General features: G+C 37.7%; 1 protein-coding gene across 7 annotated transcripts in view; it reads left to right on the top strand.

Annotated features, from left to right (window-relative positions):
- Nucleotides 1-15,763, top strand: part of BCAS3 (BCAS3 microtubule associated cell migration factor) — a 483,012-nt gene that overhangs the window by 447 nt on the left and 466,802 nt on the right. For 6 of the 7 annotated variants that reach the window (XM_054008056.1, XM_054008054.1, XM_054008055.1 and 3 more), the window contains exons 2-5: nt 1,323-1,410; nt 5,241-5,295; nt 7,563-7,638; nt 10,001-10,107. In XM_054008056.1, coding sequence (XP_053864031.1) covers nt 1,340-1,410; nt 5,241-5,295; nt 7,563-7,638; nt 10,001-10,107 — 309 coding nt within the window. In that variant the 5' untranslated portion in view covers nt 1,323-1,339. Of the gene's footprint in view, nt 1-118; nt 372-1,322; nt 1,411-5,240; nt 5,296-7,562; nt 7,639-10,000; nt 10,108-15,763 lie in introns of those variants that run through there. The other variant, XM_054008053.1, reaches the window with a different exon arrangement.

The raw sequence follows: 15,763 nt of genomic DNA, 5'->3' as shown, positions 1-15,763 counted from the left end.
GAGTGTTGGGGGTTGGGGGAGCAAGGGGAAGCGTCTGGGAAAGGGGGCTTTGGGGCAGGGGAGGCAGGTGAGGAGGGATGTGATAGAGGGATGTGCAGAGGTAGAGGAAGGGAGGGCTAAGGTGAGGGGAGAGACTGAAGGTGCCTGAGTAAGGAGGAGTAAAATAAATTGGACTGGTCTGGTGAGCTGTGGTATCTGGGCGGCAATTTGGGGATCACAAGTGTGGGAGTCTGGTCAGGCTCAATCTCTCAGCTCAAGAATTGCCAGTGGGGTTTCTCAAGACTGAACTGGTTTATTCCCAATAGCCGTGCACTTCAGGCTCTCTTCCACCCTGGGACTCTGGTGGCACAAGAGCCGGAGTTCTGTTGCAGGTAACAGTGCTCATGGCTGCATGACAACAGCAGGCACTGACTGGTACAGATGTACCACGGGGTTCGAAACAACTCCTCCACTCCATGTCTCTTAGACTGTAAAATGTTTGGATCATGGATCAAATCCTGACCCCATTGAAGTCAATGGGGTCAGGATTTCATCTCCAGTCTTTATTGTCTGTACAAAGTACCATGCATACATGCAACACTAAATAATGACTACTACCTTGGGTAATATGGTTGCAGTGACCTGGATTCAACTGTTGTTTTGTTGTTGCTTGATTGCTAATTGGATGATAGAAGCTGTTGAGGGGCATGGTTAGGACCTGTCATAATTACTGCTGTCCGGTCAATGCCTTTTGCCCTGTGGGTAAAACTGTTTTGTTTTTCTACATAAGAGAACTGATCTGAATTGTTCTGAACAACTAAAAGCAGAATGCTTTTGTTTCATGAAATCTTATGCATTGGGTTTAACCCTATGCATTGTGATTACTTACTGAATGACTTGTTTCCCAAGAGCATATTCATTGTGATTAAAAGTCTTATGTTTCTATAATTTATGTGTGTATTCTTCCTGGTCAATATCTCATGATTAAATGCTGCTCTCGACCTGGTGTACTGCAGTTGCTATATTTATAAAGTTTGTTGTTATATATTTTCCTAAGATGTTGGTGCAAATGTGCAGTTTACATAATACATGGTTTCTTGAAATAAAACTCATTTTATCGTGCAAGATTTTGTTTTCCCTTTTTTTCTGTGGTGTAGATTGGGATATTTGAACAAGCAGAGATTTATTTAAACAGTGCCAGAGGTGGGTATAGTGATTTAGATGTATCTGAGGGAATGGTCCCTCCTCTTGAAGAGCTTACAGTCATCCTAGCTAGAGAAATTGATAACATAAATAAACATTTCCCTATAAATGATGATTTAAAAGAAATCTACTGCCCATAGGTATCTTCAGAGCAACGATGGCAACAGAATCTCCTCGCCGCCCTAGCCGATGTACAGGGGGAGTTGTGGTTCGCCCACAGGCTGTCACGTAAGCATGTTTTAGAAGATGTCCAGTTATCTTTGTTTGAAATCCCTAGAATATTCCTGTACAACAAGTACATGGCACTAATGTGGTCCTCTCAAAATCAGCAGCAACTTTCTGTCCTAAACAGTACAGTTTTATTGTGCTCAGTATTTTCCAGCAAAAGAAAATAAATAAATGCCTCTTTCCAGATTTACAAGATTATACGCAGCAGGCCTTCTCTTTGAAAGGGATACATTTGAGATTGGTAGGCCAAAATGTTCACCAACCTTACAAGTTACAGGGTAGATGATTGAACACTTTATAAATAAACAAGAAAAGATTGCAAAACATATTTTGCTTGCTAAACAAACTCGACACTAGATACAACTGAGTCATAACAAACTTGTGTTTAGTGGGAATTTGTAGATTTCCCTCCCCCTCCCCCCAGTGCTGTCTCTCTCTGTTCCATTCTTATATTAAAAGGTATAAAGATCCTGATATCTGCACTGTCTCGGTAAGTGGGGTTGTTGTGGATTTCAGTGTACTGCTCACTCAGGAGAACAAAGAAGACAAATACAGTGAAGGTTAAAAAAAATAAAAATGTAGTTACCTATGTCCCTCCAAAACACAGTGCGTAATAGATTTTCCTACCTTTCCAGGTCTCCCCTAAGTTACCTTCACATGTCAATGGTTGAATGGTGAACATCCTCAATTAGAGTAACCAGAAAACTTGTGTAGTCCTGGCTTTGCCTGTCATAAGTTCTTTTGTAGCAGAATGGGTGAAATATTCTTAGTGGTGGCATTATGCTGCTGACTAGTTTTTTTTTGCTATGTTATTGCATTGCAATTTCATGTGTGTTTTGGCACCTTGTACTTTACGTACAAGAGCTGACAAAACATGTACAGTGATAATGATGGGGATGACTGTCTGTTTAGATCTCAGGATTCACTTAATTTTTAGCAGGAGCAAATAAAATGCAGCTGTTCCTGTAACTCAGTGAGTTGCATAAACAACTAGGTCTTTGCAACCTAAGCTTTCATATAAGGGAGGAGAAGCCTGTAAAAGAAAGCTTACAATTTGCTAAATGCAATTCTGTTTGTAGTAACCTGTTCTGTGGAGCTTGTTCTCTGGAAAAACAGTAATTAAAAGAGAAAAGCTCTATAAGAATATTTGATTATGTGCTTTTTGTGTGGTGATTATTTTCCAGGTTATGTTTTCCCAACCTGCATATCTCAGGTATGGGTACATCTCTCATCCTTTATCTCAGAACTGATTTTTTTTTTGGGTCGCATGCTACAAACCTGAACTTCCTGCCCTCATTTTGAATTAGTAGGTTATCAAACAAATGGCAGAACATATTAACAACCCACAAAAACAAGAGAACCATATACAAAAGAGAAGCTAGCTTGAGACCTACTTCAGCTATTGATTTATCAATTACCCTCGCAAAAACTAAAGTGTCATAGTTTTTTTTTTAAATAAGTACATCAAAGAAGAAATTCTCTCAGAAGTTCTTAGCCTTCAGCATTCTGTCTGCTAACCTTTGCTTAATTTCTTTCCAAGAGAGGTTTAGTGTACAGACATTGAACAAAACATTTCCAAAGCCTGCCTGCTTGGTTTACTCATTAAAGATATACTTTGGAAAGCATCAGCACATATTTATGAAATGAAGACATTACCACCCTTTTGTTAAGGCTAGTATACATAAACATTAATTAGGTTTTAATTATCCTGTAGTATAGACAAGTTTATAGAGGGGCAGAGATCATGACCTGGCCAAGATTACACAATGAATCAATCAGGAATAGAAATCAGGAGTCTTGTCTTAAAGTGCTCTGCTCTAACCACTAGGATAAACTCTCTTTAGCTTAGTAATCTTTTTATCCACTTTTGTCAGTTTTGGTCCAGAATAAACCGTTTCTCGATCTTCAGGAACAGTTTTTCAGATTTGCCTTTATTTCACAGGTCAGGCAACTTGTTACATTTAGAACTGATGCTCCTGGAGCTGTAGGACCGACCTGTTATAAAAGTGTATGCAGAAACTTACATCACCTCCCCTAGTGCTGTCATGACTGGAGAGAACAAAGCCTTCCAAGTACTGAATGTCCACAACATTTTATGTGGACAAGATATTTACACAGTTCTATTGAGAAGGAAAGTGGCTGAGCCTTTTGGTAGCAGGAATCTGGATTTCTTTGTTCCAGCAGCAAGGGCACTAGTGGCAACAACTTGTATTTGCTGCTATTGGTAATTCTAGACTTAACGCTTAAGTCGTTGTGTTAAAACAGATTGATGATTATTTTGGTACATATTCAATCTGAAGTATGTCAAAGTTGTTGGATGCAGAGAGTTAGCTGAATAAAATTTAGAATCACCGCTAACTTTTTAAAAATTATATGAGCAGCTGAACATGTCCATTGCCAAGTTAGGTGATTAGCATTATACGAAGATATCATCAGCCTTATGTGGTCAGTCTACATATTTTGTTGTTCAGCAGCTACACAGCATATCTGAGATGCTCACCTCTCTCTTATGTAAGATACTTTAATAAAAACCTTAGTTAAAGTCTATCAGAACATATGTACCTTGCACTGTACCCCACAGCACTCTAAATTGCAGCTGATAATGAATTGCCAAGAGGCGTGAGTTCCACAGCGTAAGACCTCCACTGAAAATGCCTTCCCACTAATCTTAGCCAGCTTTATCTTGGGAACAGATAAGGGAGGTTTCTACTGACTTCATGGTAGTGCCTAGCATATGTAATCTGGCGGGTAGTTTCCCCAGCCCAGGAAGAGAAATAGTGTTTCAGCTATTAGTCTTTTAATGCCCTTTCTTCAGGGCTTGTTTTATTGTCCACACATCAATCACAAAACAAAAAGCAAATGAAAAACACTGAAGAATAATTCCCAAAGGCTTTGCTTGCTTTAACCAGCCAGGAGGGAAGAGGACACAGCCTTCTCCTTTGATCCAACTTTCCCTTCTTTTTACACTTTTCCCTGACATGTGACAGGCAGAGACGTCTTAATCCTTTACAGACTTCAATGCCCTTACTTTGTGACCAGTGTGGGATAGTCAGTTTATCAAGTATTTGGGTGCTAAATTTTCCAGACTTTATGGGTATTGTGTAGTACAGTAGAACGTCAGAGTAACGAACACCAGAGTTACGAACTGACCGGTTAACCAAATGCCTCATTTGGAACAGGAAGTACGCAATCAGGCATCAGAGACCCCCTTCCAAAAAAGACAAATACTGTACAATAAAGTACTGTGTTAAACACAAAACTACTAAAATAAAGGGAAAGTTTTAAAATAAAGATTTGACAAGGTAAGGAAACCTGTTTCTGTACTTGTTTAATTTAAATTAAGATGGGTAAAAGCAGCATTTTTCTTCTGCAGAGTAAAATTTCAAAGCTGTATTAAGTCAATATTGAATTGGAAATGTTTGAAAGCACAACCATAATCTTTTGTTCAAAGTTACGAACATTTCAGAGCTTTGAACAACCTCCACTCCCGAAGTGTTTGTAATTCTGAGGTTCTGTTATACCTTGAATTACATACCGTCAAGGGATAACATCATATATTTCTAAGTGGAATAATTGGGGACATTTTAAATGCAGTTGAGTGGGTGTGCAGTGTAAAAACCAAAATGTAACCCCACAAATTTGTAAAGAAACCATACAGTCTGGAATTGGAGGTTTCCCCACCAGTTATCAGCCAATGAATTGCCAATCAGTCTTTTGTAGATAATCTAAACCGAGACATAGCCTGCCTCATTTTCCCCAGTGATATGTAATAGTTAATGTATTTGTGTCTGTATTTAGACTTACAGTAATTAAGAACTCTTCTTTTCCAGGGAACAGTCATATATGGAAAGTGTTGTTACGTTTCTTCAAGATGTTGTGCCACAGGTAAGGGACTAAAAAAAACCCACTCTCTTCACAGTACTAGTAATACATATAAGTAAGGTGCAGCTACATAGTGATATTTTGGTCCAATTTATACAAAGAACAAATACCAAAATTTTTAAAAGTGGCTGACAGGTAATTTTGAGTGCTTCAAATTTTTTTTGGTCCCCCATCTTAGACACCTTAAAAGGGCCTGACTTTCAGAAAGTGCGTACTGTCTGAAAATCAGGTACCTTTGAGGTGTTTCCAGTTGGATACCCAAAATCATTAGTCAGTTCAAAGTCTTGGCCAAAGTATTTAAAAACAAGGCTTGAAAAATGTATCATGTATGTACTAGCAAGCGAGGGTTAAATTTTCTGCCTACTTAAAGATGTGGTAGCAATGAAAGGCAGAGGCCTACTTGTGAGGTAGATAGACAACACTTTTGTGGGAAGCCCAACCCTCCTAATTGCTGGGACTCCTACCAAGCTGGTATTTCTGGACCATGCTTAGGAACTCGTGTGTTTTTGTGTCAATGTCTGGCTAGTAGGCATCAGAAAAGTTTGATACACACCTGCTTGTTTTGCAAGTTTAATGTTTGCTGGAAAGGAGGAGAGGGTTTTTTTTTTTTCTTTTCTTTTCCTCTCTTCCTTTCTCCACTTGCCTCAGAACCTTCAGGTTGCTGCTGGGTGGAGGAGATTTGCTAATTTACCCCTTCTCCAGCCTGCTGTGAGGGGAGAGGAACACATGAATCTGTCATTCTGCTTTTCCCCCCCAGATTCCATATCTTGGGTCATTCTCCCCTAAGAATAGCCTTGGTCCTTTTGTGCTCTGTTGTTTCTAGCTTTCACAAGTAACTGCAGAATGAATTGATATGGCTGTGGTCACTTCACTGCTGCCCACAGGGTTCTAAGTAGCAGGCTGAAACTGATCAGAGTGGGATTAATTTCATGCTCCTGGTGTTTGGGAAAGCTGTGGACAGTAGTAGAGGAACTGTAACTGTTTACCTGTACACTCAGGAAGGCAACATTGCATTGATTCATAGCTGGAATCAGTTAATAATAATAATAATTAATAATGAATAGTAATAATAATAATAAATTATACAAGGTAGAAATTTCTTTTTTAAAAGGAAATTGGCACACCCTGACTCCTGTTAGGAAAAGTTTCCCACTGACGATTCTGACTATTAGTAATTTGCCAAATGCATTTTTTCAGGTTGTGATTCAAGTTATGGTGTAAAAGTAAGGATAGTCAAACTTTTTATTGAAAGAATTGTTGTGTTTTAACCTGTTCTTATACTCAGGTATTTTTTCTCCATAGTTAAAAAGATGCACTCTTAGTTATATTTTACAAGTCAATTTGCCTTGTAGGCATGGAACATGCTTTGTTTTGAAAAATAATACCAACACTAATTTTTTATTTACATTTTGAGTGCATATTATTGCTTGTTCAGCATGCACACAGTGATTATACAAGTTCTTTTCATATTTAATCCAAAATACTGCACAGTATCTTGCAATAATTCAGTTGGAAACAATGGTATTTCCTCTGTAACTCATATTCTGATTACTGCTGTTTCTCCTGAGAACTGTAAAACTTAGGTTGTCTAGAAACACCAAGAAGCTTCATTCCAATTTCTCTTTGTACCTCATCTCTTTAGCGGCATCTGTAGAATATATTTAACTGAAGTATGGATCTACTTTGATTGAGTTACAGTGCGTTCTCTTTCAAACTTAAATATTTTGGTAATATTAAAATCATAGGTATATAATTAAAATGTCTCAGTAGGAATGAGCTTCATAGGAAAGAAAGGTTTCAATTTTTTTAGCCTTGCTTATAAAGTGTTTAAGTGGGTCAAAAAGGAATTAAAAGAATAAACATACCTCTCTCTAAAGATCTTCTTTTGATTCTATTTAAAAATAGTTTAAATTGACAAAATCAAGGATTATAGAAACAACTATCTTTTGTTCTGTCCAATTTAATAGAAGGTTTATGTTTCTTAGAAGCCAGTTGGCTTTTATTCCCTGTACCTGGAAGGTCTGTGGTTGTCTGTGTCTTGCCACTTTTACTTTAATAAGTGTTGCAACACTAGCTGAATTATATTTAAGAGGAAATGTGTTGACCAGGGAACCACTCCTCTCAAAACCTCCCAGAAATACGGAGAGTATAAGATATATGCAACAATTCTTGTTTTCCGTGCATTACCCGATGTGCTCTATACGGAGAGCAAAAAATAAAGATGTTATACTTTGTTTATTTTCTTTCAACCTTTCTCTTTTTTTGTGTAGGCCTACAGTGGTACTCCACCAACAGAAGAAAAAGAAAAAATAGTCTGGGTCAGATTTGAAAATGCAGACTTAAATGGTATGGTTTTATCTCCTTTTTTCAGTTCTATTTCTGTATCTTTTTGGGCCCATATACAATAATTTTAAACTAGCAAAATTAAAAAATTACAGTATAGACAAGCATTGGCTCAAACAGAACTCCTTTACTCCTCCTTACTAACCAGGAATGAATCGTTATTGTGTAAAATCCTGAGTGAATAGATAGGCCTTTGCTCAGCAAATTTCTTGAAATGTGCTTTGAAGGTGAGGTAGGATTAGTGAAGTAAGCAAATTCCAGAGCAAAGCCACTTGGCCCCCTCACTATCCAGATCAGTTGAAAACAAAACGTAGGGCTGAGTGTAATCCGTGTATTCGTAGGTTTGTAGCCTGAATCACCTAATTATCTCTCCCAGTGGCTTCATGCACACATATTGAATGGGTGCAGTATCATAATAGACTTTTGTGTTACCTAGCAATAGAGAGCTGTCAAAGTGGATGAGCAGTAACCTAACTCCATCCTCTTTGATATTGTTGAGGAAAAAGAATAGCTCAAGAACAGAATATATACTTAAGTAGGACTTGTTTGCTCCTATTGGAGGCTGTTGAATCAGCATGGACAACAGACTTTGACCATCATTAAGAGGAAATGATCATTGCAGTCTTTGTGCCTTACGTAGGCCTATAGCCATATTGAAAGGTGTGAAGAAAGTTCTCTCTTCAGATAAGACTTGAGCTGTTTTGCCTCCATCTTCCCAATAATCTTTCTCAAACAAGGAAGGTTAGAACCTATGTGGTAGGTGGTGGGACTTCAGTGTGAGGTGAATGAGGGCCGTATGACCACTTGCTTGAATGAACCAAACATCTTGCTCTCCCATATGGAGCTGTTAACAATGTACATCAATATACTTTTACTGACCATGGAGCTCTAAGCCTATCCTACAAGTCATAGGCTGTAGCTCTCCAAATGCTTTTGGAAACTCCTCCAGATGTTTGCTACAACTTGATTGTTACCTCAGTGTCCTCCTCCTTACTCCTGTGGTAAAGGCTCATTCTGATCCCAGATGTGACATGATAGTATGACATGATAGGGAATCTTCATGTCCTAGTGGTAAGTAGGGCAAGTTATACTAATTATAGCTGTTGGAATGGCACAAAGATTCCTAGTTCACAAATTTATAGATGTTAGAGTAGGAAAAGACCTGTTAGATTAGCTTGTATATCTCACTGCCTCATGCGCAAGGCCAGTGCGTGATTATTTCCTAGTAGGTTTCTTTTTCCTTGCTGTGCATTTGTAAATGTCCCAGCCACTGGGGCTTTCGCCACTTCCCTTCACTTGCCACAGTATGACAGAAAATCAAACATATCCAATCAAACCTTTACTTTTCATATTCATCCTAAATTTACCTTAGTTCAGTTTAATCTTGTTAGTCTTGGTTATAATCTTGTACCATCCTGAAGAGTTGTTCTCCCTGCCTGAAGTTTACCTGCTTTTAGAACATTATGCTTCTTGCTAACTTTAGGGTAGAGCAGCCTTAGCCAAGATATAAAAACATTTTGTTATTTTTAGTCTGTCTTGATATATTTCCTATAGCACCTTCATATTTTTATGTAAATTACCTTTTTCAGAAGGGTGTTGTGAGCATTAGATAATATGTGTAAAAAGCTTTGATCATCAAAGTGCTACGTAAGTGTCATCTTTGTTATAATTATTATTTGTTGCTCCTCTGTGATTTTCCTCTGATTGTCCATGTTCATTATGTGAACTGGCAGTAATGTAGCTTACAGATGATTATATTTGCTCAGTAAATAGACTTCTCTTTTCCTAAATAGACAAAGTACCTCTGAAAAAGTACTGAAGAAGAAATAACTGATTCCTCTATTTTCTCTGTGTACTCAATCTTTCCTTCTAAATGCACTAATAATTTCAGTTGCTAAATCTCAGCAGAGCACTGTAGACTGTATATATTTTGTAAACTTGGCTTCAGAGTTAGTAACTGTGAAATGTGAAGAGGTGCTTTTCTAGAATTTCATGGTGCTTATAGAAAAATAACTTGATCATGTGCTAATAATGACAGAAGGTAGGAATGACAAAGACCTCTGAGTCATCTTGTCATAGCCTCCTTTCTTATATTGTGTAGGAAGTTTCCCGTCATCACTCCCTCTAAACTGGTATTTTGTACCCTCTCAAATAAAACTCTAATTACAGATCTTATTCCTTGTGTCTAAAGGAAAATTTTTTCACTATTTTTTCAGTTATAGGAGTTAAGGATTAAAAAGCACATTGCTTTGCCTTTAATTCTAATATGAATATGGTTTTCGAAAACTGTATCCAGTATACCAGACATTAAACATAATTTGTCCTAACTTTTTAATGTTTGTTTTATTATTTAAATCCAATTTAGATACATCAAGGAATATGGAGTTTCATGAGATACATAGCACTGGCAATGAACCACCTTTGCTGCTAATGATTGGGTACAGTGATGGAATACAGATCTGGAGCATACCTGTAAGTACATAATAACTCTGTCTTCAGAAAACAGGCCTCCTTGAGATGCTGATTTTATGCCATATCTAATTTTTTTATAACAAACTATATTACTTTAAACTAAAAGTAGAAGGCTACAGCATATGTCGTACATGTAAAATGGTTTAATGTAAGATTAATATTTGGTGTAACTCACACTCTTAAATTAAACTACCTAACTTTAAATCTGAGGGTTTTTTTTTATTGGTATACTTGCTGTAAAGGTAATTTTTTGATTTGGAGCAGGGTGTAATGTTACAGAGAAGTTAATATCATATAAATATAGGGGAAAGACGTCCACCCTAAGGAGGAAGGGTAAATTCAACTGTTATATGAAAAATTATGAAAAGGATTTACATTTCCCAGGAATGCAAGCATGACAATATTAATAGCATTTTACAATCACAATGTGTGTCTGTCATGTACATGATTTGCAATTTTAATTTTATTAAAGTCTATATGTGCATATGGATTTAATTTTATTCTGTCATACATAGCATGCAATTTGTGTTTCAGAATGGTTTGAGCACATGGATTTAATTTGGGAAATTTTCCCCAAATTTCTTGAACTTAGAGTAAAGTTTAGTATGGTATGTGATAAAATTCTTAACTCATAAAATCTAGTGTGTCCAACACTTTATACTTCAAAATAAACCCAGTGAGTATACTGGATGAAATCTCTCTTCTTTGTAGAATACAGAGCCTTTCTGGAAAATATTTCTCCTTTTCATCCCTCCCTGGGTGAGAAAGAGAGTAGTTTTTATACAGCAGGCTACATTTTAGGAAATGAAATGGAATTTCATTTTCTCTTTGAAAGTACTTTTGCACACCAGCTAGGGAGCTGTGTTAAGGACTAACAATTTGGTTTTACAGGGGGAGACAGAACTGGAATTTTTCTTGCAATTTATGTCTTTCCTGCTAAAGAGGAGGAAGAAAACCTTTTTTAGAAAGTTAAGAGCCCACAGTTTGGTGGGTGGTGATGTAAAATAAGAGGCCCTAATGTACCCTACTGTACTTCATGTGGATTTGTATATTTTCTTAGATTTCCTGAGGAGCTACAGTTGTTTCTCACATTCAAGACTTTATTTTGAATGGAGCAGAATGGAACATTTGGATGCTGCTGTATTTTTGTCTTTAAACTTTTAAAAAAGAAGTATATGCTTGTAGAAAAACCAAATTGGTTGTTTACTTCTTGACTAAGGAAGTTACAGTATATACTATAAGAATTTAGCACGCAAAATAATTTTTGTATGCAATTAAAACTTTTTAAACTGGAAAATATTCTTATACAAAAAGTGAGTATTTAACCCTTTTAAAAAACCACTGTACTTCATTCGTCATGTGTACTACAGGGAACAAACATTAGGTGTCACTAAGATATTGAGCTAAAAAATATAGTACAGCTTCAGCAGTACCAGCGATCCTAACAGGATTCTGAACAAATAAGTTAGAATACATAGAGATAATGACACTGATCTAAGTTAAAGATTTTTCTATAACATAACTTCTTTGAACTTTCTCTAATGAATTTATTTGAACAGATAAGTGTTTACTGAAAGGTGTATAGAGGCACACACACCTGATTGTGTGACGTTGGACTTGTCTGGGCTAGTTTACAGTAGAAGAGATTCGAGTTTGGGTCTTCGTCTGGCAAGGGATCAATTCTCTGTTGATATAGTATATTCTTTCCCTGGGCATGAGGTGGGAGAGTGCCTTGTATACTTCTCAGGCGACCCTCTAGCTGAAGAAATGAGTGTCTCTGAAGGAAGCCATCTATGCTCATAACCAAGGGGAAGATTGTTATGAGATGGGGTCTTATGTGTAAGAGGAGGGCAAGAGGGGTGGCATAGGAGTGTCTTGGAGAACTCCGGAATCTTTTTTTTTTTTTTGCCTGGAGGAACCATAGTTAGGTCAAACAGTGGCATATAACTACTAATTCCTTGTCTCTTCTGTCAATAGAGCAGTCTCCACACCAGCCAGCCTACGTGTTTTTCCAGTGTATTTCACAATGGAATATTTTCTATTTCTTGTTATTCCTTTTTATTAGGCTAATAAATACTGAGAAAAAACGAAACTATGAAATAACAAACCCCTATTGGTATGATTTATTTTTGCATAAGGAAGCCCTTCACCAGCTTTCAAAAAGTAATTCCTGAGCTTGAGAATGTGTTCAAATTGATACCCAAGCTAAGGAAGTTTAAAAAGGAAAAGGGGGGCTGTTCTGAAGACTTGGTGCCGCTCTTTGAGAATTCTCAGCTTGGAGCAGGGCATGAGATGTCAAAGTAACACGCTCTAAAATGGCAAACTGTGTTGTGACCGTGTATGAATCTAGTCTCTGAAATAAAGTGACATTCATTGCTTTGCAGCCTCAGGAAAGTGACTCTTCGGAGGAGATTCATGATGAGTTCAAGATGGGTTATCTGTAGGTGCTATTTGATATACGTGTCTTGGCAATGTGAGCCATTGTAGCTGGGATAAATGTCAGGTGGTTTGCAGTACTTCATGGTATCCGCTCTCCAGCAGCATTTGAGGCCACAAGGAAAGAGGAAAATATTTTTGGAGCAAATGTGGAAAAATTATTATTTGCTATTTGTATGCTTCATTTATGAGGGAGAGTGGTGCCACCTGGAAGTTTTTAGATCTCCAAAGTCAGACCACAGATGCAAGCCCTTCCTGACTAATTAATCTGTTTTTTGTGATGCTGGAATGGCCCATCATAAATTTCGGAACACTGATTAAATATATTACAAAGGAGAAGTCCAGTGTAGTTTCTTTGGGATCAGTCCTTCGTTGCTTTGGTCAATAAGATTTATATGGTGTGGGGTGAGAAGGATGCTTATTTATACAAAGGGATTTGATTGAGCGGGAATTTGATTAATTATATAATTATGTCACTTCCATAACTGGGCTGGTGTCAGTGGTATGTATTCTTGATTGAAATTAAGTCTTCCCTGACATGGTGGTGGATGGGGGAAAGAATGCCAGCTACTGAATGACCATCCCTACTTTCTGCAATATCTAGGGTTTTCCTTCGAGGCCTTTAGGCCAACCAAAGTTATTCTTATAGCTTGTGAGATCTGATAAGACCACAGCCAGGGATTGTGTAGCTGCAGATTATATGAACAATATTGCCCCTTTATATGTGTTTAACAATATAATGTTGAAATGTTTTCCTTGGCATTCATGTTATCCCTAGTTTGAGTTCCCAGTTAGATAATTTTTTCTAAACTTTGATATTCCGTGGATTGGGGATTTATATATGAGACTTCTAAGAAGAATGGACATAGCATAACCTACGCTTGCCTACCCTCTTCCTATTGCTATTTAGGTTCCAGGTACAAAAAGAACTGGCAGTTGTGTGACAAAGTGACTTTATATACAAAATTATGTCATTCACTTGGAATAGCGTATGGTCTATATACGTATCCTTTCTACGTCCTCTTAGGGTCTAGCTACGCTGCAGTTGGGGGTGTGCCTCCCAGAGCGGGTAGACCAAGGCGTGCTAGCTCGGCTTCAGGCAGCATGCTAAAAATAGCAGTATAGACTTCGTAGTGAGGGCAGTGGCGCAGGCTAGCCACCCTAGTAAGGACCCTCGGGATCAGGCTGGCTTGTACTTGGGCAGCTAGTCTGTGCTGCAATGTCTACGCTGCTGTTTTTAGCACTCTAGCTCAAGAAATCTGAAAAGAGGAATCAGTAAGATTTTATTTAGGAGTCACAGTCCCAAATCGTTTTAAGAAGCAACAGTCCCAAAGTTTAAGTGAAAAGCTATACGCTAAGGCTATCATCTGTAGCATTGTGCTTTCTTTCCGCCTTCAGTTGGACCCCTATTCAGCACATAATAAAATAATGTGCTAAAGGCAGTCCAGTTTGCGTCTGAGTGATTATGAAGTGTTTATGACAGCTACTAAGCTGACGCTTTCCATAATGGTGTTACATTGACTTCTAAACACCTTTGTAGTCTGCCTCCAGGAGTGTATGTATGTCTCTGCAGTCTGAGTGGTTTTACATTAACATTTCCTTGGAGTAAGATCTTTGACTACAGAAGTGTTACTTGCAAATGGAAGATACCATTTGATCAGCTTCAAAGGACTGAAATAATGTTTGGACTGCTGGGTGCTGAAGTAACGGCTGGAGTTCTGAGGTGTAATGTCTAAATCTGTATTGCATAAGATGCAGAAGGTATCCATCCAAACTGGTTTTCTTTGATCTTTGTTTTGAAATGGGGGGTGGGAAGGTTAAAAGTGTTTTTAAAATATGCCTTTCGAAGTGGGAAGAAATCTGGGATTATACAAAAGTAATGACTACAAGTTCCCATTCAGTAATTGTGCAATGTGGTTTTGTGTTGTGTTTGGAATTTGTTTTCCCTTTGCCCCCAGTCTTGTATTTCAAATACAATGTCAGAACCAGAAAGCAGTTGGAATTGGTTTCTGCTTAATGTGGTTTACAAGAATCTGTTTTAGATAGTTATTCCTATTCAGAGAAATGCATTTTGGCTGCTTTTGTGGGTGATAACTTTTTTCATTGTACACAGGAGGTTTCAGAAGTAGAAAGTGACATTAATTTAGTTTTCCCTATTCAGGTAGAACAGAGTTATTAGGCTTTAATTTTAATAAATTAGGAATTTTATTGACTGTTCAAAGGGAACTGCATAATAGTAAACATAACGTCTATTTAAATAATGTTGTCAAAGTTGTACAATGCTGCTACTTTCAAACTTGTATTGGTGTGGCAGCTTACACAGCTTACATAGTAGATTACATTCACTGATCAGAGACCCTTGGAATACTGGTCATAGTTGGGCAAGTTAAGGATGGTTATGCTATCCTCTGACTTCTCCTTTGTTTCGTTGTCATAATGTCGTAGTCTGCAGCCATAATGTAAAAATGATGGACCAATATTTACTGGCTATTAAAAATCTTAATATTTATTAGGTTAAAACTAGTTACTGCATTTACAGTAGACGTGTGTGTGTGTGAATTCTTTTCCCTTCCTCAGTTCTCCAAAAAGCCTGAATGGTGGGGGCTGGGAAAACCAGATCCATTCTCCCTTCCTTCCCCAGTTTAGTTAATGCTGGTAAAAAAAAGTGTCTGTGATTTATGAGGTAGGAAGCTAATGACAAATGAAGTGCTTTCTTCCCAGTTTCTTCTGACCAAAAGATCTTGGGACCTGAACAGTTATCCCCAATATGGAGACCCTGGTGCAGGCTCGCAGTAGGCACTTAGAAAAATGCGAGACTTACCAAGATATGTAACCTTTAAAATCATCAGAACACTTGGAGGTGTGCATAGGGACAGGGACTGGGCTAATCATTCTTCTAGTTTTGTTTTTTTTTTTTCTTTTCATACTACAACTGTTTTGAGTTATGGAAGGGTTTAAAAGAGTACTGGTTTTGTTTTAACACACATAACTTACACAGCAAATTGTGTTGAAAAGCTGTGTGATTTATAATGTACTCAGCACCCGGGGAGAGGAAGGAAAGGAAAACATCACACCTCTCTGCAGCAAACCCTTTGGCAGATGTGGTGGTAGCATCAGTAGGCTTTGTCTTTGTCTTCACTGCTAAAAAATGGCCCTTTTTAACCTTGGAGTAACTAACACACATGAGCTATCCCAAGGCACTTTGGTTTTACTGCAATGC

Source organism: Malaclemys terrapin, chromosome 18 (genome assembly GCF_027887155.1).
Source record: "Malaclemys terrapin pileata isolate rMalTer1 chromosome 18, rMalTer1.hap1, whole genome shotgun sequence".
Lineage (NCBI taxonomy): Eukaryota > Metazoa > Chordata > Testudines > Emydidae > Malaclemys > Malaclemys terrapin.
The sequence above is the reverse complement of the archived record's forward strand: the minus strand, read 5'-3'. Positions and strand labels throughout refer to the sequence as shown.